The sequence below is a fragment of the Eulemur rufifrons genome, chromosome 9, assembly GCF_041146395.1.
Source record: "Eulemur rufifrons isolate Redbay chromosome 9, OSU_ERuf_1, whole genome shotgun sequence".
NCBI classification, from domain to species: Eukaryota; Metazoa; Chordata; class Mammalia; order Primates; family Lemuridae; genus Eulemur; species Eulemur rufifrons.
Window position 1 is genome coordinate 17908519 of NC_090991.1, and position 23548 is coordinate 17932066.

Here is a 23548-nt window from a genome sequence, read left to right on the forward strand (position 1 = left end):
AGGCACATCATCAATCTTCAGTATATGTTAGCTATTATTCCGGTAAACTTGTTGCAGGACCTAACGTAAGTCCCAAGAAAAACCCAGAAATTCTGAAAAGGCATTACAGCCCAGGTTGAGAACCCGGTCTCAGGCCATCACGGACGCGGGACCCACGCGCCGACCGCCAAACCGACGTAAAAACCGCTCCGCTCTCGTTTCCCTGCCAGGCTCCCTGGCCGGCCCTTTCTTGTCAAGGCCGAGGCGGGAGGTAACCAAGGGAAACCTGAGGAGACACTTCCTAAGGCCAGGCCAGGGAGACAACTTTTCTGACAGTGCCTGAGGCGGGCCAGAGGAAGCAGGAGAGATGGACTCCTGGACTCTCAGCTACCTGCGGTGTCCTCGATGTGAGGACACAAGACCCGCCTTGGCCCAGGCCCGCGTCCTGACCTCCCACCCGCGTCTGTGGCGGGGGTTTGGTCCCGAGCGGGCGCCAACGGTGGGGCGCTCGGGGGGCGTGGCCAACGTCGGCCCCCGCCCACCCCGAGGGCTCGGCCCGGAGCGGATGCGCCTGCCTGATGCAGCCAATCGGGAAGCGCGGAGCAGGTTCAAATAAAGACGGCGGGTGAATATGGCGTCCCCGGTTTGGTCTGAGAGGTGATCCATCTGCCTTCTGTGTTGAAGATGTGGCGGGTGAAAAACCTGAGCCTCAGCTTGTCGCCTTCGCCGCAACCCGTAAGTGAGAGAACTCTCGTGGAGACAGAGCCAGGCCTGGGGTAGTGGGGCGGGAGCGCCGGCGGTGCCGAGTGTCCCGGAAACCTGGGTTGAGCCTGGGGGTGGGGGGCGTGTGGAGGCTTTTTGTTCGCCCTGCCGCTGCCTTGCGACTGGGGTGGGAGCCTACTCTTCTTATCGCCTCATAGGGACTTTTTAGGGAAGGAGCAAGGGCCGGCTGGCGGAGCCCAGTCTTCCTCACACTCGCCCTCTTCTCTCTTTCATTTTCAGGGAAAACCAGCTATGAGAACTCCTCTCCGAGAACTCACCTTGCAGCCCGGTGCCCTCACCACCTATGGGACGGAGACCCCCATTTGCTCCTCGCTGACCGCATCACTGTGCAAGCTGGGGCTGCAGGTGAGCTTCTCCCGGACAGCTGCTCCACTGGGCTGTTTGCCCAGGGCGAGAGCTCAGAGGAACAGAGGGCCAGAGCTGGAACGTAATTAATAACGATAATGAAGTCTTCTACCTCAGTGACATCCATTTACAGCTATTCAGGCCAACAGAGAGGTGCCCTAGGGTGGTTAAAGGAAATCCACCGAGAACTTCAATCTCTATTTAGCTGTTAGTTTTTATTACCTCCTCCCCCGTTCGACCTTTACCAAACTACTGAGAAATGCTACCACCCTGATTAGTCGTCTCCCTCTAACATGGAATCACTTATAGAAAGGTCAGTCTGCTCTGAGAGTGAGACAATATCCATCCATTCCCGGAGATGTCAAAACTCCTGGTATCAAGTTATACCACTGGAAGGCAGGGTACTTGGAACACCTTAAACTAGCCCCTTGCAGAATTGCCCTCACTGATTTGTGCTTTTGTCAAAGAAGTAACCATGTAGAAACTGCTTTTCAGTTGCTGTAAAAACGTGTCAAGGAAGGAGCTTGATCCTTCTATAAGGTTCCTCAAAGAAAGGCTTTAGAACTTACTGCCTGGGACAATTGTCTTCCTGAAGAAATTGCTATCTTTTCTCTTTCTGGTAATGAGAACTATGTAGTTTACCATATTTTCCCTCTTGCTCTGGCTTCTAGAAAGCTCAGGGTCAAATTTGATGATCAGATGCAGCTACTATTACTGCTGAAATAGGAAGATTTGCTTCCTCTTTCTTTTTTGCCTATGACTTTGTTATTTCATTAACCTTATCTATCTGTTTTTTTTCATGCTGTGGAAATTATTTTTGGAAAGAGATAGGATATCAATAAAATAGGTTAGAGGAGCAAAGGAGACTATGTAAAGACAGATGACAGCCTGAATAACAGAAGTATAATGGTGGCAGTCTTTCTTGAGAGAGCTCTAATACCTAATGTCCAAATGAAAATGTTTCATAATCTGCACCATCCAATTACTAGCTACTAGTCACATGATCTTTTTTTAAAAAAAAAAAAAGGTGTACATGGGCACTTTATTTATTTAGACAGAGTCTCACTCCGTTGCCCAGGCTAGAGTGCTTTGGTGTCAGCCTAGCTCACAGCAACTTCAAACTCCTGGGCTCCTGTGATCCTCCTGCCTCAGCCTCCCGAGTAGCTGGGACTATGCCACCACACCCAGCTAATTTTTTTTCTATTTTTAGTTGTCCAGCTAATTTCTTTTTTATATTTTTAGTTGTCCAGCTAATTTCTTTCTATGTTTAGTAGAGATGGGGTCTCTTGCAGAGGCTGAACTCCTGACCTCAGGTGATCCTCCCACCTTGGCCTACCAGAGTGCTAAGATTATAGGTGTGAGCCACCATGCCGGCCAGTTGCATGATTATTGAACACTTGAAATGTGGCTAGTGTAACTGAGGAACTGAATTTTTAATTTTATTTAATTATTTTAAAATGTGGCTAGTGGCTACCATATTGGACAGTACAGCTTGGTAGAAGAGAAATAAGTACTAAGTGGGAACTATAGAGTTTATAGAATTTAACCATAGTTATTTAATCATAGTAGCAGAATACTAGATTGAAATGTAGGGCTCCTACCGTCTTAACCATAGGGCTTACTACCTACTGATATAGTCAGCTACACAGACAAAAAGGGTTTTTTCCCCCAACAAAATAGCTATTATTTTTGCTTTTTAAATTTATTTATTTATTATTATTTTTTTTTTTTTGAGACAGAGTCTCACTCTGTTGCCCGGGCTAGAGTGAGTGCCGTGGCGTCAGCCTAGCTCACAGCAACCTCAAACTCCTGGGCTCAAGCGATCCTCCTGTCTCAGCCTCCCGAGTAGCTGGGACTACAGGCATGCACCACCATGCCCGGCTAATTTTTTCTATATATATTTTTAGCTGTCCATATAATTTCTTTCTATTTTTAGTAGAGATGGGGTCTCGCTCTTGCTCAGGCTGGTCTCGAACTCCTGAGCTCAAACGATCCGCCCACCTCAGCCTCCCAGAGTGCTAGGATTACAGGCATGAGCCACTGCGCCCGGCCTGCTTTTTAAATTTTTGATTGTTTATATAATATATATTCATTGTTTGAAGCATTTGAACAATATATAAATATAAGGAAGAAAATATGTTTCTGCTATCTTAGAGAACTATCATATTTGAGAATTCTTTCATGCCTCTCTTTATGTATGTCTATTTTGTGTGTATATAGGTGTATATATATGCATATACACACATCCTTATATTATCATAATACTTTTTTATCAAGGTACTTTTTACCTCCAGTTGCAATCTTCTTTTTCTTCTCCTTCCTCCCCTCCTTATTTTGCTTAGTTGTATCTTTCTTTTCTGCCCCTCCCTTGGAATCAATCCCTCCCCCACATGCCCTGCTCTTCCCAGGTATTTTAACAACCTGATGTGTATCCTTCTATATTTTTCTCGGTGTTCTTCTAATAATATGCAAACATATTTTATTGATAGGATCACAATATACAGCCAATCCTTGTTATTTGTGGTTGCCATATTCTATAAAGTTTCTTTTTTTTTTATATAAAGTTTCTTGAACAATGAATTAGTGAATACTGGACTTCCCCCTTCTAGGGGAAATAAATACAGGGTTAGGTTTCTTCTAGCTTCAGATTGAAACATTTTCATCAAGATGATGTCTTCAAGATTCATCTACCTTGTAGCATATATCAGAATTTTTCTTTTAAAAGGCTGAATAATGTTCCATTATATGTATATGCTGCATTCTGTTTATCTCTTCAACTGTCAGTGGACACTTGGGTTGCTTCTACCTTTTGGCTATTGTGAGTAATGGTGCTATGAACTTCAGTATGCAAATATCTCTTTGAGACCCTGCTTTCAATTCTTTTGATTATGTACCCAGAAGTGAAATTGCTGGATCATACGGTAATTCTATTTTTAATTTTTTGAAGAACCACTATACTGTTTTTCGTAGTGGCTGCACCATTTTACATTCCCACCAACAGTGCACAAGGGTTCCAATTTCTCCACATCCTTGCCAACATCTGTTATTTTCTGTTTCTTTTTTTTCTTTTTTTTTGAGACAAGTTCTTGCTGTGTTGCCTGGGCTAGAATACAGTAGTACCATAGCTCACTGCAACCTCAAACTCCTGGGCTCAAGCAATCTTCCTGCCTCAGTCTCCCGAGTAGCTGGGACTATGGCATGTGCCACTGTGGTTGGCTAATTTCTTGTTTTTATAGAGACAGGGTCTCACTATGTTGCTCAGGCTGATCTTTTTTTTTTTTTTTTTTTTTTTTTTTTTTTTTTTTGTTGAGACAGAGTCTCACTTTGTTGCCCAGGCTAGAGTGAGTGCCGTGGCGTCAGCTTAGCTCACAGCAACCTCAGACTCCTCGGCTTAAGCGATCCTACTGCCTCAGCCTCCCGAGTAGCTGGGACTACAGGCATGCGCCACTATGCCCGGCTAGTTTTTTCTATATAGATTTTTAGTTGTCCATATAATGTCTTTCCATTTTTAGTAGAGACGGGGTCTCGCTCAGGCTGGTCTCGAACTCCTGACCTTGAGCAATCCACCCGCCTCGGCCTCCCAGAGTGCTAGGATTACAGGCGTGAGCCACCGCGCCCGGCCGCTCAGGCTGATCTTGAACTCCTGATGTCAAGCAATCCTCCCACCTTGGCCTCCTGAAGTGCTAGGATTACAGGCACGAGCCACTGTGCCTGGCCTATTTTCTGTATTTTTGATAGTAGCCATCCTAATGGGTATGAAGTGGTATCTCACTGTGGTTTTGATGTGCATTTCCCTAATGATTAATGATGCTCAGCATCTTTTCATGTGCTTATTGGCCATTTGTATATCTTTGGAGAAATGTTTATTCAAGTCCTTTGCTCATTTTTAAATTGGGTTTCATTTTGTGTTGTTGAATTGTAGGAGATTTTTATATATTCTGCATAGAAACCCCTTAGCAGATATATGATTTGCAAATATTTCTCCTTGAAGTGATTTTTAAAAGGAGTAAATAAATAGGAACTCGATAAACAGAGCAAAACTTTTAAGTTGCACTTTTGCATTTCTAAAAGTCTTTGCTTTGTCTATTAAGCTTCTAGACTGTTTAGTGCAGACTAATTTATGTTTTTCATATCATGTATCTTCAATTATTTCTTTTATCATAGTAGTGCTATAAACTGATATTAATATTACTATCTCTGCTCTATTTGCTTCTGCTTGGTATCTCTTTACCAATCCCTTTTTCTTTCTTACTTTTTTTTTGAGACAGAGTCTCACTCTGTTGCCCGGACTAGAGTGCCGAGCCTAGCTCACAGCAGCCTCAAACTCCTGGGCTCAAGCAATCTTACTGCCTCAGCCTCCCAAGTAGCTGGGACTACAAGCATGCACCACCATGCCTGGCTAATTTTTTCTATATATTTTTAGCTGTCCATATAATTTCTTTCTATTTTTAGTAGAGACAGGGTCTCACTCTTGCTCAGGCTGTTCTCGAACTCCTGAGCTCAAACAATCCATCCGTCTTGGCCTCCCAGAGTGCTAGTATTATAGGCATGAGCCATCGCGCCTGGCCTACCAATCCCTTTTTCTACTTTCCTTTAATGCTTTGAAAGAAAAACCTTAAAAGTTGAAATAAGATACATGAAAATACAATAAAACATAACAGTATAACAAATTAGTATAAAGCACACATCCATGTAACCAATACTCAGGTCAATAAATGTAATACAACAGTGCTGGAATATCAGAAGCCCTTTTCAGCTCAACCTTTTGTTTTTAAGTCTTATCACTGCAATAAATAGGAAATTTCATGTAAGTCTGATTATTATCGTTTTGGTAAATAATTGGTCTATCTAAAGCTTCTGAAATAGTTTTGTCTTCATTGTGGTCAGAAATTTTACAATTATGTGTGTAGACATGTATCTTTGCTTGTCAGTTCTGCTTAGAACTTAGTAAGCTGTTACAGTTTGCAGTCTCAGGTCTTTCTTTACCTTAGAGAAATTTTCTTTTGATATTTATTAATCAGTGCCTCATCTGTACATGTACTCTTTTTTTTTTTTTTTTGAGGCAGAGTCCCGCTCTGTCACCCTGGCTAGAGTGCCGTGGCGTCAGCCTAGCTCACAGCAACCTCTAACTCCTGGGCTCAAGCAATCCTTCTGCCTCAGCCTCCCAAGTAGCTGGGACTACAGGCATGCGCTAGCATGCCCGGCTAATTTTTTTCTATATATATTTTTAGTTGTCCAGATAATTTCTTTCTATATTTTAGTAGAGATGGGGTCTCGCTCTTGCTCAGGCTGGTCTCGAACTCCTGACCTCAAACGATCCTCCCACCTTGGCCTCCCAGAGTGCTAGGATTACAGGTGTGAGCCACCGCGCCCGGCCCCTGTATATGTACTCTTTTCTCCTGAAATTTCTTTTATGCAGATGTTAGATTTCCTGGGTTTATCTTCCAACTCTCTTAGCTTTTCCCTCAGATTTATAATTCTTTGTATTTTTATCTTTGCTTTAAGATATTTCTTCTGCTTGTCCAGCCCAGTAATTCCAGTCTCAACTCTGATAATCCTCTTTTTCAATTCTTTTACTGAAATTTTTTATTTAAAATGATATTTATTTCCACAAAGTCCTTTTTTTGTGTATATGTTGCACTTGAATCTTCTTAAGAAATCCATTTTTTGGTTCAGATTGTCATCTGTCTCTTCCAGCAGCTCTGTTTTGTTAGTCTTCCTTTCCTAACTATCTTAGAGTTTGTCCTTTCTCTGGCTACTAGATCCACTTAAGGTCATTCATATTTTCCTTTTGTTTTTCATTCAGTCTCAGGTCCGGCTATCCTGCAAGTGGTAGAAGGTGCAGTTGTCTTTGTCCCTATGACCCAGCAGTAAGGGGTTTTCAATCCCTTGCCAGGGCACTAGGAGGAAGTCTCTCTGTGGCTTTTCAGTCTTCTCTGCTACAAAGGCTAGAGCTCAAATCTCAAGGGCCGAGTGTATTCGACGTGTTCAGGACATCTTCAGCTCTTGTAGACCAGGTCACTGGCACAGGCTGATGTTACCCTGTCTCCCTGGAGTTCATGGATCTCTGTGGTATTATGTGCTCTCTAACTCTGGTTCCCAAATTCTTATGTGTTCCAGAAGGGAGAAAAATCTTGTACCAACTCTAGATTCTGACAGAGCTTGAGCCTTCACTCATACCCTATGGACCCCTCCTACCTATTCCACTAGTAGTGAGCTGGAGGTAGGAATAGAGAGGAGTGGGGTCACATGCAGGCTACCACCTATTCATGATATGAATATATATTCTCAGCCTGTTAATAATGTAGGCTAGTTCACTTGGAAGGACCCAAAGTGAACTAGCTTTTCTTTCCCTACTATTGGTTGGATCTCTGCTGTGAGCAGCAAGGATCAGCCAAGTTCTTACCTAAGCAGAGGTAATGAGAACTCTTTCCTTTGTTGAGTTTGGACAGTATCTTGCACCAATGATTGTTTGTTGGGAACTGAATTGACTCCCGTAGTCAACTACTTTTCTTTCCTTTGGCAGGAAGGCAGCAGCAATTCATCTCCACTGGATTTTGTCAATGCCAAAAGGACAGACTCCCCATCAGAACAATTCAATCATCCCTCAAAGTGGCTAGAAGCCTGTCAGCATGAATCAGATGAGCAGCCTTTAGATATGATTCCCCAAACCAACTCTACTCCCAAAACATCTAAGGAAGCAATAGACCAACCGGATGACTCTGTGGTTAAAACCATGGTCCTTGTACCCTCTCCGGTGGGGCAGCAGCAGGATATTACATTTGAGGTCTATTTAGATACCATGGCACAGACAAACAGAATCTCTCTAGATGAGCCTTTGAGGCCAGGAGATCTGGTGAGAAAAGAGGTGGCACCCTGCATGGAAGACAGCTTTCCAGAAGTTGTTGCTACTATGTCTGAGAAACCAACATTCCAGGATTCTCCAGCCCATGTCTTGGAGTGTCCACCAAATCCCTGTTCTGAGCAACAACTACACTGCTCCAAGGAAAGCAGGAGGGACAGTAGGACTGAGGCTGTGCCTGAGAACTTAGTACCTTCTGAAAGTAATGACTACTTGCCATCCTCCATGCTCTGGCTTTCCCCTTCAACTGCCTTGGCAGCAGATTTCCCTGTCAATCATGTGGACTCAGGGGAGGAAGTTGTAGAGTGTAGACCTATGAAGGAAACAGAAATGAGCTTTCCCACACTCCCTGAGGAAGCTGAATTGGGAGATCAAGCACTTGTCTCAAATGTGGAAGATACTCCGTCTACATGTTTGACACCAAATCCAGTAGAAATGGAATTCCAGGCAGCTCCAGGCCCAGCAGTGGAAGATACTGGCAGGATTCTTATCTCTGACACAGAGCCGTGGACGTCCCCACTGGCCTGGCTGGAAAAAGGTGTAAATACCTCAGTCATGCTGGAAAATCTCCGCCAAAGCTTATCCCTTCCCTCTGTACTTCGAGATGCTACAATTGGCACTACCCCTTTCTCTACTTGCTCAGTGGGGACTTGGTTTACTCCTCCAGTGCCACAGGAAAAGAGTACAAACACATCCCAGGCAGGCACAGTGAGAACCAAGGACAGTACTTCTGGGACAGAGTGCCTCCTGCGTGGGTAAGTGCCCTTATGTCCTGTGAGCTTCATTACACTGGACCTGCCAACTCCCATCCCTTCTCCTCCCCTTCTTTTCCTTATGTTTTTCTCTTCCTGCTGCAGCCGGCCTCCAGATCTGACTGCCTTGTCTCGACATGACTTGGAAGACAATCTGCTGAGCTCTCTTGTCATTCTGGAGGTTCTCTCCTGCCAGCTTCGGGACTGGAAGAGCCGGCTGGCTGTCCCTCACCCAGAAGCCCAGGACAGTAGCACACAGACTGGCACATCTCCTAGTGGGGTAAGAAGGTTCCTTCCAAAGCTTGGAGGATCCCAGTGGGCCCTCTTCCTCAGAATTTAAGCTGATAAGCTATCAAAGGGCAAAGGGGATGACTCAATCACAGGAACATTCTTAGAATATATGTAAAAGCTGAGGATCTGGAAAATCTCTGAAAGCTTTGGGTACTCACTATGCCCCTGGGGTACACCAAGACTATCCGAGGGAGTGTAAGCGAGGAGAGTTTTAAAGGAATCGGTTTCTAGATCTTCATCTTCCAAATAATACTCTTTTTTTTTTTTTTTTTTTTTTTGAGACAGAGTCTTACTCTGTTACCCGGGCTAGAGTGCCATGGCATCAGCCTAGCTCACTAGCTCACAGCAACCTCAAACTCCTGGGCTCAAGCAATCCTACTGCCTCACCCTCCCAAGTAGATGGGACTACAGGCATGCGCCACCATGCCCTGCTAATTTTTCATATATATATATATATATATATATAATTTTTTTTTTAGTTGTCCAGCTAATTTCTTTCTATTTTTTTTAGTAGAAACGGGGTCTCACTCCTGCTCAGGCTGGTCTTGAACTCCTGACCTCGAGCGATCCTCCCGCCTCGGCCTCCCAGAGTGCTAGGATTACAGGCGTGAGCCACCCAAATAATACTCTTTACTAATTTTTTTTTCCTATTTCCCTATTGTCAATTGCTCATGCCCACTTTACTAAAGAAGAGCATACTTACTGCCTATCCAGAACCTTACATTGTCAGGGCATAGCAATCAAAGGACAGTAGAAAATATTTGTGTACATGCTGAGAAAGTGAACAACTGTAATGATTATATAACACATCATATTTGCGTGTTTTTAACAAAATTGGAGGAAGATTTTAATTATGTCAGTGGATCAAGCATTAACAATTTTTAATGAAAGTTTGCTAAGGTTTTTGGCATATATCTCTAGAGGGGTTCCTAGAATTGGCTGCCATGCCCTTCTTCCCTTATTCCATTCCTGCTTATTCCCATTATTTATGTGAAGAAGATTTCTCAGTGCTTACATCTATTACAATAGAAAAGAAAGAGTCATGAATCATTGCCCAACCATGTCTTATTGTAGGAATTATAGTAATCCACAGATACATGAACTAATAAAGGAAGAAACCTCCATCCATTTCATTAATAGGTGATTCCCAATAAAATTTTACTGGGTATGTTTATGATTTTTTTAAAAATTATGTTATTAAGGCCAGGCACAGTGGCTCTCACCTGTAATCCTAGCACACTGGGAGGCCAAGGTGGGAGGATCACTTGAGGCCAGGAGTTTGAAACCAGCCTGAGCAACATGGCAAGAAAAAATAGAAAAATTAGTGGAGTGTGGCAGTGCATGCCTATATTCCAGGTACTAGGGATACTGAGACAGGAAGGCAGGAAGATCAATTAAGCTCAGGATTTTGAGTGAATTATGATAATACCACTGTACTCTAGCCCGGGCAGCAGAGCAAGACCCTGTCTCAAAAAAAAAAAAAAATTATATTATTATTATTACAGTGATTAGTATATAAGTGATGAAAATATTTCTCCTTCCAAAAGAAAGTTTTTTCATTTAAAGTCTTCTGGTCAAAGGAATTTAAAGGAAACTGTAATTTAAATTTAGATAAACTTTTGTTGTTGTAGAGATGTTGGTTAATAACAGACTTTAAAATATAAAAATATGTTAGGATGATATTTTGAAAGGAATAACAAATACAGATTCATGGATTAAGAGGGATGTATAAAACTTCTGTTAAAGAAGAGCTTTTTCACGTATTTTTTAAAGGTACTAAATAGGTATCAAGGCCGGGCGCGGTGGCTCATGCCTGTAATCCTAGCACTCTGGGAGGCTGAGGCAGGAGGATCGCTCAAGGTCAAGAGTTTGAGACCAGCCTAAGCAACAGCAAGACCCCGTCTCTACTAAAAATAGAAGGAAATTATCTGGACAACTAAAAATATATATAGAAAAAAATTAGCCGGGCATGGTGGCACATGCGTGTAGTCCCAGCTACCCGGGAGGCTGAGGCAGGAGGATCGCTTGAGGTTGCTGTGAGCTAGGCTGACGCCACGGCACTCAAGCCTGGGCAACAGAGTGAGACTCTGTCTCAAAAAAAAAAAAAAAAAAAATATATATATATAAATAGGTATCAAATCATTTTCGTATATGTAGTATTTATGCCATTGAATATATTTAAGAGTGATTTAACATTTTTATTTCAAACTGTCAGTCTTTATAATATGCTAGAAATTACAGCCTTTGCAACAATTTAAACTTAAGCGTACTCAGTCTTTCAAAATTATTGTAGGAGATAAGAGAGGAAAACAGTTTAAAACCACTGTTCCAGAGGACTCTGTGACAACACAGGCCTAGGAAGGAAGGAAATGGTTTCAGGGAAAGAAATTGACAGCCTCAGTATTGTGGCGGTTCAGATAATTGGTGGCTATGAGATACGGTCCCGGAGTGCCCAGAGATCTCCTTTGGGTTGAAAATATCTTCCAAGTAATAACTTTACCTTTTGCCAAAAATCCTGGAAACCATAGGCTCCTCATTCCTCTAGCTGCTCAATTTCTCTCCTTTCTTACCTTTGTATCCTTTTCTCTTGTTCTTGACCTTGTTTCCCATCCTTGGATCTGCCTTGTACCCTCTTCCCCTGAAGCTTGCCTGGTCCCTTTTGAAGCCACTGAAGCAGAATCAAAGAGGGGAAATGATATCACCTTCAGCCATTCCCTATCATCATGCCATGTCCTTGCCGCTTGGCTGCCTTTTTCACATTAATCTCATCACCTGCCTGACTGCCCAGCTCTGAGCACTGTGTGCGCCCCATCCAAGGCTCATGGGCTACTCCGTGCCTTACTGCACGATGAAGCAGGGAATGATGACTGCTTTGCTGGGGAAAGGAGCTGTGAACTCCAAGAGATCTGAGGATGATGTGCCTCTGTCACCTTAAATCCAGACCGCTGCAGCATCGTGACTCAGCACTGCTGCTTCAGCAGTAGCCTTTTCCCCAGATGATGGCTGACTTTCAGGAGGAATGAACACTCTCAATTTTCTCTGAGAACTTTAATCTTCTTCGGACTCAACTGCCTTTGAAATCATATTTATCTACTTTATGCATACTAACATCATGAACAGACAGTTAAAGAATAAGAAAATAAAAATGATTAATAAATACTTGAAGGTTAGCATTACTGGTATCAAAGAAATGCAAATTGAAACAATGAGATGCTACTTTCTTCTGACAAAAAAGCAAAGAATAAAATAGGTAATGCTATGCTGGTAACCATTGTCCTTTTGTCAGTAGGGTAAAAATTGGTTCATCCTTTTTTTTTTTGAGACAGATTCTTGCTCTGTCGCCCAGCTAGAGTGCCATGCAACCTGCACTCACTTCAACCTCAAACTCCTGGGCTCAAGAGAGCCTTCTGCCTCAGTCTCCCGAGTAGCTGGGACTACAGGTGTGCGCCACAATGCCCAGCTCATTTTTTCTATTTTTAGTAGAAATGGGGTCTCGCTCTTGCTCAGGCTGGTCTCGAACTCCTGAGCTCAAGCAATTCTCTCGCCTCGGCCTCCCAGAGTGCTAGGATTACAGGCATGAGCCACCACACCTGGCCTAAAAAGAATGTTTATTAAGAGTTTTTGATAACATGGAAAAATAAGTTTAGTGTAAGTTCATGGTTTTTAAAGAAAGGAAATCAGAGTTCAAATAACCTCTGAGAGGCTTTGAGGTAAGACAAAATACCAGCAGAAGTTAAAAATGGGAGGTACTTTACTTTGATAGGTCCCCCTAAAGCAGATATCCCAGTCTCAGGATATCCTATTCCAATGAGGAAAAATAAAGTAATGACAACAGGACGCCATATTTTTTATATATTATCTCAGTTGGAGTTTTTCTTAAGCATTACTGTATTTCAGTCTAAGATACTATCAATATTAAGGTACATCCCAATTTCAGAGGTGTTAAAATGTGAAAGGATATTCGTTTTCAAATTTATTGAATATGATAATTTATTTCTAAATTGATGGTCTATAGCTTTTTCCTTGACATTTGAGGGAAATATTTGTGAGTTACAGGAAATCTCTATAGCAAGTAAATCTCTGATGTGGGAGTACATTGTTGGTTAACAATCACTGGTATAGGTATTGAAATTATTAATGATTTCTTTCCTTTTTATTCCTTTTTATTTTATTATTTTTTAAAATATGGAGGGGTAGGGGGTTGTGAGGAGAGGTGTTCAGTTGCCTTATTTGTTTTTGTTGGGACAGTCTCATCCTGTCGCCCTGGGTAGAGTGCAGTGGCGTCTTCGTAGTTCGATGCCACCTCCAACTCCTGGGCTCAAGTGATCCTTCTGCCTCAGCCTCCTAGGTAGCTGGGACTATGGGTGCACGCTGTAACGCCCAGCTGGGTTTTTTTTTTTTAAACTTTTTGGTAGAGACAGGGTCTCACTGTTTCTCAGGCTAGTCTTGAACTCCTGAGCTCAAGCAATCCTCCTGCCTTGGCCTCCCAGAGTGCTAGGATTACAGGCATGAGCCACCACACCCAGCCCCTTTTTATTCATTTTTATATTTTCCAAAATTTTATCATAAACATGTATTACCCTTGTAATTAGAAAAAAAGTTACCTTTCAAAGGAATTTTTTAGGATTTTTCTTTCTGACTTGGCATCATGTAGTCATGAGCCTCGTTCCCGCCTATAATAGCAAAGGCTCCTGTAACTTGGTGGAAGGGGGAATGAGGTGCTAGTGGCACATGTTGCCTGCTCAGAAGGAACAACTCGGTTTCTCTGGCTAGATAACTAAGAAACCTCAACATCTTCAGGAGAGCCAGGAGATTGGACAGGCTCTGCGGCAGGCCAGGAATGTCTTGGTGAGTGTTGATTGACCTTATACCACCATTGGTCCTTCTGTGAAGATCAACAGTAGAAAATCCTGGGTGGTTAATAGATGGTGATATTCAGCTATGGTAGTGAAGGGAGGTTTCCAAACCTTTATTAAGTATATGTCCTTATTAAGAGCTTGGAATTGGGGTTAGTGTCCTTTTTCTCCAGTAACCCTATTTCCTGCTTAGTGACTTTATTTAATCTAGCCTTCTTTCCCTCTACAGAAATCCTGGGTGCTAGTCTCTAAAGAGCTGATATCTTTGCTTCACCTGTCCCTGTTACACTTAGAAGAAGATAAAACTACTGTGAGCGAGGAGGTGAGCAGCATGAAGATGGAGGTACAGGCCTCTGGTGGGACTGAAAGCCAGAAAGAGAAACACAGCATCTGATTCTTATTTTGTAGTCTCGGCGAGCAGAAACCTTGGTCTCCTGCTGTTTTGATATGTTGAAGAAGTTGAGGGCAAAGCTCCAGAACCTCAAAGCAGAAAGGGAGGAGGCAAGGCACAGAGAGGAAATGGCCATCAGAAGCAAGGATGCAGTAAGATGCCGTCTGTTCCTAGATGTGGGCAGTTTCCACCTCAAGGTTCCTGCAGGAACAGGAACATGAATGCACTTGAGACACAGATGGGTGGGCTAAGAACTGCCTGCCCTGGGGAATAAAGAACTAAATTACCAGGATGTTGAATAGTTATAGCTTTTTGTGCTATTTCCCCCATTACCCACTGTGTCCTTGCAACCTTTTCCCTCAACAGGCAGAGACAGTGCTGGAGGCCTTCTGTGCACATGCCAGCCAGCGCATCAGCCAGCTGGAACAGGACCTGGCATCCATGCGGGAATTCAGAGGCCGTCTGAAGGAGACCCAGACCCAACTGGTAATTTAAGGGCGTATTCTTTCCTGGGATCCATGCTGACACACTGGGAGGATGGTCACATATCCCTACTTTGCTGTAGCCAAAGGGAAGGGGCTCCCTCCAAAGGCAATCCTTCTCTTGTAGGTAGGGCTTCATACAGAGCAAGAAGAACTGGCTCAGCAGACAGTGAGTCTTACTTCTATCTTGCAGCAGGACTGGGTATCCATGCAACAGGATGTGAGTATTTGGGGCCATCATAACCACTTCCTTACTCATAGCCAGTCCTGTTATGAGCTTTGCCTCAAGTGTGCTCTACTAACCTGCTTGCTTCCCCTGACAGTATGTAACATGGACAGCTTTGCTGAGTCGGTCTCGACAACTCACAGAGAAGCTCACAGCCAAGAGCCGGCAGGCCCTGCAGGAACGTGATGCTGCAATTGAGGAAAAGCAACAGGTACAAACCAGGAGTGGGGACTGCTTAAGCCTGGTTCCTTCTTTGCAGAAGGCTTTTCTAATGTGTGATGGCATTAGCCTCTTACCCTGGACCTGTCTTCTTTCTACCCTTTGGGTTTGGAGGACAGCTGGGTCCCTTAGCTATAAGATGGCCTTAAGCCCAGTTGTTTCCTTTGCCCTTCAGCACCTTCTTTACTTCAGCAACTTTTTTCCTGTCTCTACTTTTTCCTGAGGATCAACCTTATTTTCTGCAATGTTGCTGCCCAGGAGCAAGGTAGTTTGCTATCTTGTTCATAAAGAGAAGCTGGACTAAGTCATGGGATCTTGATTCAGGAGGAACTATAGGAGTAAAACTATCTTTTCTTCCTAGGTTTCCAGGGAGCTGGAACAAGTCTCTGCTCATTTAGAGGACTGCAAAGGCCAAATAGAACAACTGAAGATAGAAAACAGTCGCCTAGCAACAGGTGTTTGTGTGTGTGTGCATGTGTGCAAGCCGTTGAGCGTGCTAAGGCTTGGAGTGTGGCAGTAGAGCAAGGAAGTGCTCTGGAGCATCTGCTTTGGTGCAGAAGTGTGGGGAGTTTCTGGCCTGGTGACCCGCATGGTGTCATTAGAATACTTTTGGTCTAGATCTCCGGGCTCAGCTGCAGATTCTGGCCAGCACGGACAGCCAGCTAAAAGAGCTACAGAGTCAGCATGCCCATTGTGCCGAGGACCTGGCCATGAAGGATGAGTTGCTCTGCCAGCTTACCCACAGTAATGAGGAGCAGGCTGCTCAGTGAGTCCCTGTCAGTAGGAATTATGGCAGTAGGCACCCAGGATGTAGGACCAAATGGGATCTAATATGTGGTCTCTGGCAGATGGCAAAAGGAAGAGATGACACTAAAACACATGCAGGCAGAACTGCAGCAACAACATGCTGTCCTGGCCAAAGAGGTGCGAGACCTGAAGGAGACCCTGGAGGTAAGGAATATGGCTTGGGGCAAGGGAGCTGGTAAACCTCAGGATGTGACTCTTGCCTGATGCTATTGAGGTGAGGTTTCAGACTGTGAATTAGAAAAAGCTTCTGTCCCCAGAGCTCTAAAATTCCCCACATGAACTCATTTTCTCCCTCCCTCTCTTATTCCTTCCCTTCCTTCCTTCTCCTGTCTTCCCAGTTTGCAGACCAGGAGAATCGGGTTGCTCACCTGGAGCTGGGCCAGGTTGAGTGTCAGCTGAAAACCACGCTGGAAGTGCTCCGAGAGCGCAGTCTGCAGTGTGAGAACCTCAAGGACACTGTAGAGAACCTAACGTAAGATCTCTACCTTTCTGTGCTTCCCCCCAAGTGCTTATTTTTTCTAGGAACACTTCTAGAAGACAACGTCTCCAAAAAGAGAACTGTGATGGTGTTGAGCCTCTTTTTTCTCTCCTTGACTGCATCTCTGTGTAGGGATTTGGGAGAGGCGTTCAGAGAAGGTAACCTGGTTTTTGGCTGTCTTCCTTGTTCCTTATCTCAGGGCTAGACTGGCTAGCACCATAGCAGAGAACCAGAAGCAAGACCTGGAGAAGACACACCAGTATTCACTACAGCTAGGGGTGCTGACTGAACAATTGCAGAGCCTGCTCCTCTTCCTACAGACAAAAGTAATGGAGAAGGTAGGATCCTGGGGTTCCTTCTCTTCCCTTCCTGCTGGGAGTTAGCTACGCTCCCTGCAAAGAGGTTTTTTCTTCCGATCAGGTCTCTCAGGCAGGGGTCATCGCAAAGGATGAAAAATATAGTAGGAAACATAAAATAATGGCAATAATAATACACAGAGCCAAAGATATAGTTTATAAAGTAAAGGTTTATGAAAATAGATAAAGGAGGGTATCCGGATGGATATGTTTGTACCCACATAAAATATATCCCCGACTGAAACTCCCCACAGGTATTTTATAGGGTACATACAGGCTCCCCGTTGCCAAGGGCAACGGGATTTGCATACTAACAGGCAGTTTGCTTTAGGGTCAAAGTCTCCTAAAAGGCTGCTACAGATCCTTTAACTAACTCTAACTAGGGGAACAATGAGTTATAAAATCTTCTTGGGGCAAACTTCTAAGTTTTATGATAAGGCTATTAGTTTAGCAACAAACAGAGACATCTTGGCTCCGGTGATTGTGTTCTTGGAGACAAGAGATGATCCCAGAAGTCAACATGGGCTGGGCTTTGTGTTAATTACTTTAACCGCATGGTTCCATCTGGGCCCTGCTTGGTTCCATCTGGGCCCGGCTTGAGCATTAGCATATCTATAACATCAGCTCTCATCTCCCCTGGGTCTACCTGTCAGCTCCGGCAACCTTTTGGTTCTAAGGGAAAGGCCTGCCTTGTCTTTCAAAACAGGTGAGAACCAAAGGCCCAGTTTACAGCTGTCTCTTTGAAGTGCAGCTTCTACTGACCAGCAAGATGCCCTCCCGAGATGAGGCAGCTTTTGAACTAACACATTTATTTTTTCTTTAAGGCAAAGCCTTTTTTGACTTCTGAAATCAAATCTTGTCTCCAGAAATACAGGGGGCATTTCTATAACTCAGTATTCTTAGGCTTAACACCTTCCAATTATATCTTTATTGTGTAGAATGGTCTTCCTAAAACACTACTCTTGTTCCATCTCTGTGACCCTAAGTGACTTTCAGTTACCTATCTACAGGGCCTCTTTAGCCTGTTGCTCAAACCTTTCTTCACCTGTCTCCTGCCTCCCTATTAGTCCAACTAGACTGCTGTATGCTACATGCATGTCCCATGTCCATTCACATCCAGACTTGGGCTGTTCCCACATCTATTCTCTTCTCTCTTCAAACTGGAAATATTTTTTTCCTTTCCTATTAAAATCCTTCCTGTTCACCTTCTTTTCTGAAATGTTCCCAAATCCTGTGGAGTCAGTGATCTCTTCTTCTGCTGTGATATATTCCTCACGAACTTACTCTCCTTTTGCACTTGTATTATATTTCCTTGGATATTTGATGTCTTCAACCAAATTGTGTTTAAAGAAGCAAAAATTTAGCCTTGCTTTTTTCACTTCCCCACAGCACACAATAAACAATAAATGGTTGATGTCATTTAGAATACACAGGTAATTAGCTTATTCAACAGATAAACGTACTACCAAGATCCTGAAATTTGGAAATGCTTATCCTCTGACCCTCTTCCCCAACTGTGTGCTGAGCACAGGATTTCTAATGAATCTACAGTCTAGCAGGGAAGACAGACAGATATAAACTTGTCATCTTGACTTACGATCATGGTAGAGGTCTGCATGGTCCACTGTGGGAGCACAGAGAAAGGAGGATCACTTCAACCTTTGAAAGTTAGGATGTCTTCTCAAAGCAGGTGACCCGGCAGAGTCTTGAGGTTTAGAAGGTTGTAGGGGAAGGGAGGGTACATAGGAAGGCCCACCAGGCAGAGGGAATAGTGTATGAAAATTTCATCTGACTACATATGAAAGTCATATGTAGAAAGTCACATATACAGAACACTATGTGTACTTCTTTGTAGTGTCTACCTTGTGACAAGACCTGGGTTAGGTGCTGGGACTACAGGATGAGTGATGCAAGGCTCCACTCATATGGAATGTGGCAAGGCTGGGGAGTGAGAAGTAGTTCTCTATGACTGGAGTGTGGGAGGCATACGGGGCAAGGCAGGAGACAACACTGAAGAAGTAGGCAGGAGGCCAGATTATGAAGGCTTGAAGTAATGGCAGTTATAGAGAGGGTAGAGAGGAGCAGAGGGATTGAATGGAATCAATATATATTTAAGGGGTAGAAGTAGTAGAACCTGGGGACAAATTTGATGTAAAAAATAAGGCAAAAGACTGAATGTTGATCCTTAGATTGCTAGAAAGATAGTGACATTCTCCTCCAGGACTGGGGTCAGCAAACTTTTCCTATAAAGGACCATATGATAAGTATTTTGGGCTTTATAGGCCATATGGTCTCTGTGTCAAGTACTCTGTCTTTGTAGCTTAAGAGTAGCCATAGATAATATATAAATGAATGGGTGTGGCTGTGTTCCAATAAAACTTTATTTACAAAAACAGTAGGCAGGCCAGATTTGACCCACAGGCTATAAGTTGCTGCTCCCTCTGCTCTAGAATAGTAAATACAGGAGTAGGGACAGATTTTTGATAGGGTGGGACAGAGAAAATAGTGAACTCAGCTTTATACATACTAAGTTTCAGATGGACTGTGGAACATTCTGGTAGATTTTTTCACAGGCAGTTAGCCTTTGGGTCTGGAGACTGGGAAAAAATCCAAGAGAGAGATTGAAGAGTCATTCATGTGTAAGTGGAAGCTTGAAGTCGATGTTTTTGTGGAGCTCCCGAGATGAGCCTACCCTGGGAATGGGTTAAAGTGAAAAGAAGGCCAAGGACTAAACCCAGAGGAGTCCAGCAGTTAAGGAAGGACCTGTGGATAGAGAGAAGAAACAGCCATAAAAATATGAGGATTACTTTTGAAAGAGAGAGAATCATGTCCTGGAAGCTAAGAAAAGGAGGTTTCTCAAAGAGCAACATCGTCATCAATATCAAATAGGTCAGGGAAAACAAGAGCTGGAAAGTGTCCATTGCATTTGAAAGTAAGGATGCCACTGGTGAACCAAAAGACAAGAATTTTAGTAGAATGGCAGGGCTCCCTGAGTGTAATGGGCTGGGGAGTCAATAGATGGTGAGAATTGTAGGCAAGATGTGTAGGCTTTTTTCTTTTTTAAAAAAATAAAGGGGCCGGGCGCGGTGGCTCACGCCTGTAATCCTAGCACTCTGGGAGGCTGAGGTGGGCGGATGGTTTGAGCTCAGGAGTTCAAGATCAGCCTGAGCAAGAGCGAGACCCCATCTCTACTAAAAATAGAAAGAAATTATATGGACAGTTAAAAATATATATAGAAAAAATTAGCCGGGCATGGTGGTGCATGCCTGTAGTCCCAGCTACTTGGGAGGCTGAGACAGGAGGATCCCTTGAGCTCAGGAGTTTGAGGTTGCTGTGAGCTAGGCTGACACCACGACACTCACTCTAGCCTGGGCAACAAAAAAAAGAATGATACCGAAAAAAAAAATAAAAACAAACAAAAAAAAATAAATAAAGGGAAAGAGAAAGTGAGTAGCTAAAAGAGGACTCAAGAAGCTTTTTGTTTTGGTTTCATTTTTAAAATATTGTTGTTGTAGTGGGACAGACTTAAGAATATAAACACATTCAGGAAAAGGCACTAATGAAATAGTTGAATATAAAGAAGTGAGGTAATAGGTAGAAGAGCATTCTAGACGAGATGGCTGGGAGTACCTGGGAGTTCAGGAAATCACCAACCCTGAACAGCAGCTGATATTATTTTCCCCTTTACCCTTAGGCTGAACCAGAGACCCTTCTGAGCACAGTCTGTGCTCCTGCCCGGGAACACCCTCTGCCCAATGATAGCACCTTCTTGGGAAGCATCTTTATGGCAGCGGCAGATGAAGGTTAAAGGCCCTGGGATGTGGGGTGGGAAAGTTGTGACCCTGCTCTGGATACCTTTGGCTGTTGAAGATGCTCACCATCAGGCCTACCTCTCCCTGGCTTCCATGATGGCAGACCCCTGACTGGGTCACCAGAGAGGTCCTCTCCCATGGTTGATTTTTGTTTTAGAGCCAGAATCAGCTCCTGTGCCCTTGCTTGGAAGTGACAAGAGTGCTTTCACCCGGGTAGCATCAATGGTTTCTCTTCAGCCTACAGGTTAGGATGGGCTCCAGGGATCCTGCCTCATTTCTACAAAATCTGGTGGTGATGAGTAAAGACAAAAGCAGTGAGAAGTGCTTTGCTCTAAAAACCTCAATTCTACTTGGGCTCATTTTATTTTTGCCTTTTGGGATTTGTAATGTTCCGGATGTTCAAATCCTATGGGTGGGGAACATGAATAAGAGTTGTGGAAATGGTGGCTATACATTCCTTCCAGGGCTGAAGGGCTATACTCTATCTGCGACGTTCTCTTTCAGAGACCCCAGGCATGGAGAAAAGCCTGGCAGAAATGAGTACTATGACTCTTGAACTTCAGAGCCTTTGTTCTCTGCTGCAAGAGTCTAAAGAAGAAGCCATCAGGACTCTGCAGCAGAAAATGTGAGTGGGATGCAGTCTTGGTGACAGAGGGACAGTGTGACAGCTTCTTATACCAAGGCCCAGCTGGCCCCTGAGAGGAAAAGAATGATGCTAAATTCTTCCCTCCCCTAGTTGTGATCTGCAGGATAGATTGCAGGCCCAGGAAGAACAGCATCAGGAAGCCCAGAAGGCAAAGGAAGCAGACATAGAGAAGCTGAACCAGGCTCTGTGCTTGCGCTACAAGGTGAAGGAGGGGCCTAGAAGTGGGGCGATGAAGAACTGGGGCAGCCCTACTGGTCCACTGGGAGCCACTGTCTCTTCAGGAATCTGGGTGGTAGCGATTTTCCAACTACTGCCCTAGTTTTGCCCTTCCTGGGGTCACACATTTCACATGTTTGGGAATCAGCTATGGGCTGACCTATCTTCCCAGGGAGACCCAGGAGAGAAGTCAGGAATTCTAGCAGAACTCTCCCAACACTGCAATGTGCCTTGACTGATTTGGTGCTGGAGGAAAAATTGGAGTGGTATTGACTGGTCTCACCTGGGTTGAGCATGGGTCAGGCACTCTCTCCACTCTCCTGGCAAGGGCTGCAAAGAATCCAGTTCTCCCTCAGTGTCTGCTCACCTCCCTTTCCTTCACAGAATGAAAAGGAGCTCCAGGAAGTGATACAGCAGCAGAACGAGAAGATCCTAGAGCAGATAGACAGGAGTGGCGAGCTCATAGTACGTTCATCATGATGCCCAGCCTCTGCCCTCTGTGTCACTGGTTGCCAGGATCCCAAATATGAGAAGTAGATACCCTGGTCTACCTTTGTTCACCACATGGGATAAGTAGGATAGAGAGAACCTTTGAGGGTTATTGGATACGTCTCCATTCTCATTCCCAGAGCCTCAGAGAGGAGGTGACCCAGCTCACCCGCTCACTTCGGCGTGCAGAAACAGAGACTAAAGTGCTCCAGGAGACCCTGGCGGGCCAGCTGGACCCCAACTGTGATCCCATGGCCACTAACTGGATCCAGGAGAAAGTGTGGCTCTCCCAGGAGGTGACTCAGAGTTAACAGAGAAGCTGGGCAGCTGGTGGGGACTCCAGGCTGTGCCTCTATTGACCTGGACATATCTATAGGTGGACAAGCTGAGGGTGATGTTCTTAGAAATGAAAAATGAGAAGGAAAAACTCATGGTCAAGTTCCAGAGCCATGTAAGAATTTCTATGTCATTCCCTGGCCATTTCCTACCATGACTAGCAAGTGCCCTGGCATGTCTCCCCTGTCCTACCAAGCCATGCTGTTCTTTTGAGCATAACACTTATGAAACCTAATTGCTTTCTAGAGAAATATCCTAGAGGAGAACCTTCGGCGCTCTGACAAGGAGTTAAAAAAACTAGATGACATTGTTCAGCATATTTATAAGGTAAAGGAGGGTGAGAGTTGATATGACTAAGGCACCTGGTATAAGGCCTGGCCCCAGGAGGTACTGATGAGCACAGCTCTGGTTCTCAGCTTGTGCTGAGAGCTGGGCCTGGCTCACTACTGCAGCCTTGTCTGTGGCTTCTGTTTTGTCCCCTCTAACTCAGTGGCTGCTTCCTGGGGCTGGGAGCCTTGGGCCTTAGGCATATGGTTCTGAGCTGCTATTTTCCCCCCTCTTCTCAGACTCTGCTGTCCATCCCAGAGGTAGTGAGAGGTTGCAAGGAGCTACAGGGATTGCTGGAATTTCTGAGCTAAGAAACTGAAAGCTGGAATCTGCTTCACCTCTTTTTACCTGTAGTAGCCCCTTACCCTGATATCAAGACCAGTTGGAATACAGTTGACTATGTTTAATGCTATTTAAATAAAGTGTATTTAATGTATTTTTTCAAGCTCACTCAGTCTTATATTTTGGGTGGGTGGGGGTGGATGAGGTCAGGGAAGAGGCAGCTGGGCCCTCCTGCCTAGGCACCCTCTGCAGATCCTGCTCCACCTCCTGCAGCGTCCAAAGCCAAGGCTGTCTGCCCTTCCTCCCTTCCCTTGCTTCCCCCAAAACTCTGGGCACTGGACTGTTTGTTCCCTGGCTCACCGCCTGGGGGAAACAGAAAAGGCTTCATTCTCTTAACTTTCCCCATCCCCCTCAAGGGTAGGCCTTGGTAAATATGGGAGCGAGGACAGAGAAACTCAGTTCATTGCTCCCACCCCTGAACTTGGGTACTTTGTTGGTGTCTCTGTCCCACCTACCCAACCTGTTGTGACTGTTTAGGTGACTTCTCTTCACCAGACCAGGCTTAACCCCCAACATCCAGCAAGTGCCCAGCACACTGTAAAGGTGATTGTGG

At 44.3% G+C, this 23548-nt stretch overlaps 1 protein-coding gene across 1 annotated transcript; it reads left to right on the forward strand.

Annotated features, from left to right (window-relative positions):
* The first annotated feature begins 583 nt into the window (after positions 1 to 583).
* SPAG5 (sperm associated antigen 5) lies at positions 584 to 23087 on the forward strand. Its single transcript, XM_069480981.1, has 24 exons — positions 584 to 714; positions 982 to 1107; positions 7634 to 8724; positions 8827 to 9001; positions 13786 to 13860; positions 14098 to 14190; positions 14277 to 14411; positions 14626 to 14745; positions 14869 to 14961; positions 15065 to 15178; positions 15548 to 15641; positions 15805 to 15952; positions 16035 to 16137; positions 16332 to 16465; positions 16671 to 16809; positions 20522 to 20630; positions 20797 to 20883; positions 21144 to 21264; positions 21376 to 21487; positions 21886 to 21966; positions 22131 to 22286; positions 22367 to 22441; positions 22573 to 22653; positions 22893 to 23087. Exons 1-24 carry the CDS (start codon positions 664 to 666, stop codon positions 22962 to 22964), a joined length of 3585 nt encoding a protein of 1194 aa, XP_069337082.1. The 5' UTR covers positions 584 to 663; the 3' UTR covers positions 22965 to 23087.
* The last annotated feature ends 461 nt before the right edge of the window (positions 23088 to 23548 follow it).

What these genes read in the sequence shown, in the direction of transcription:
- SPAG5 (XM_069480981.1), top strand. Translation starts at nt 664, where the DNA reads ATGTGGCGGGTGAAAAACCTGAGCCTCAGCTTGTCGCCTTCGCCGCAA. An exon ending in ACAGAGTGCCTCCTGCGTGG is followed by an intron (nt 8,725 to 8,826) that starts GTAAGTGCCCTT and finishes TTCCTGCTGCAG; the next exon opens with CCGGCCTCCAGATCTGACTG. An exon ending in CTCTGTGCTTGCGCTACAAG is followed by an intron (nt 21,488 to 21,885) that starts GTGAAGGAGGGG and finishes TTTCCTTCACAG; the next exon opens with AATGAAAAGGAGCTCCAGGA.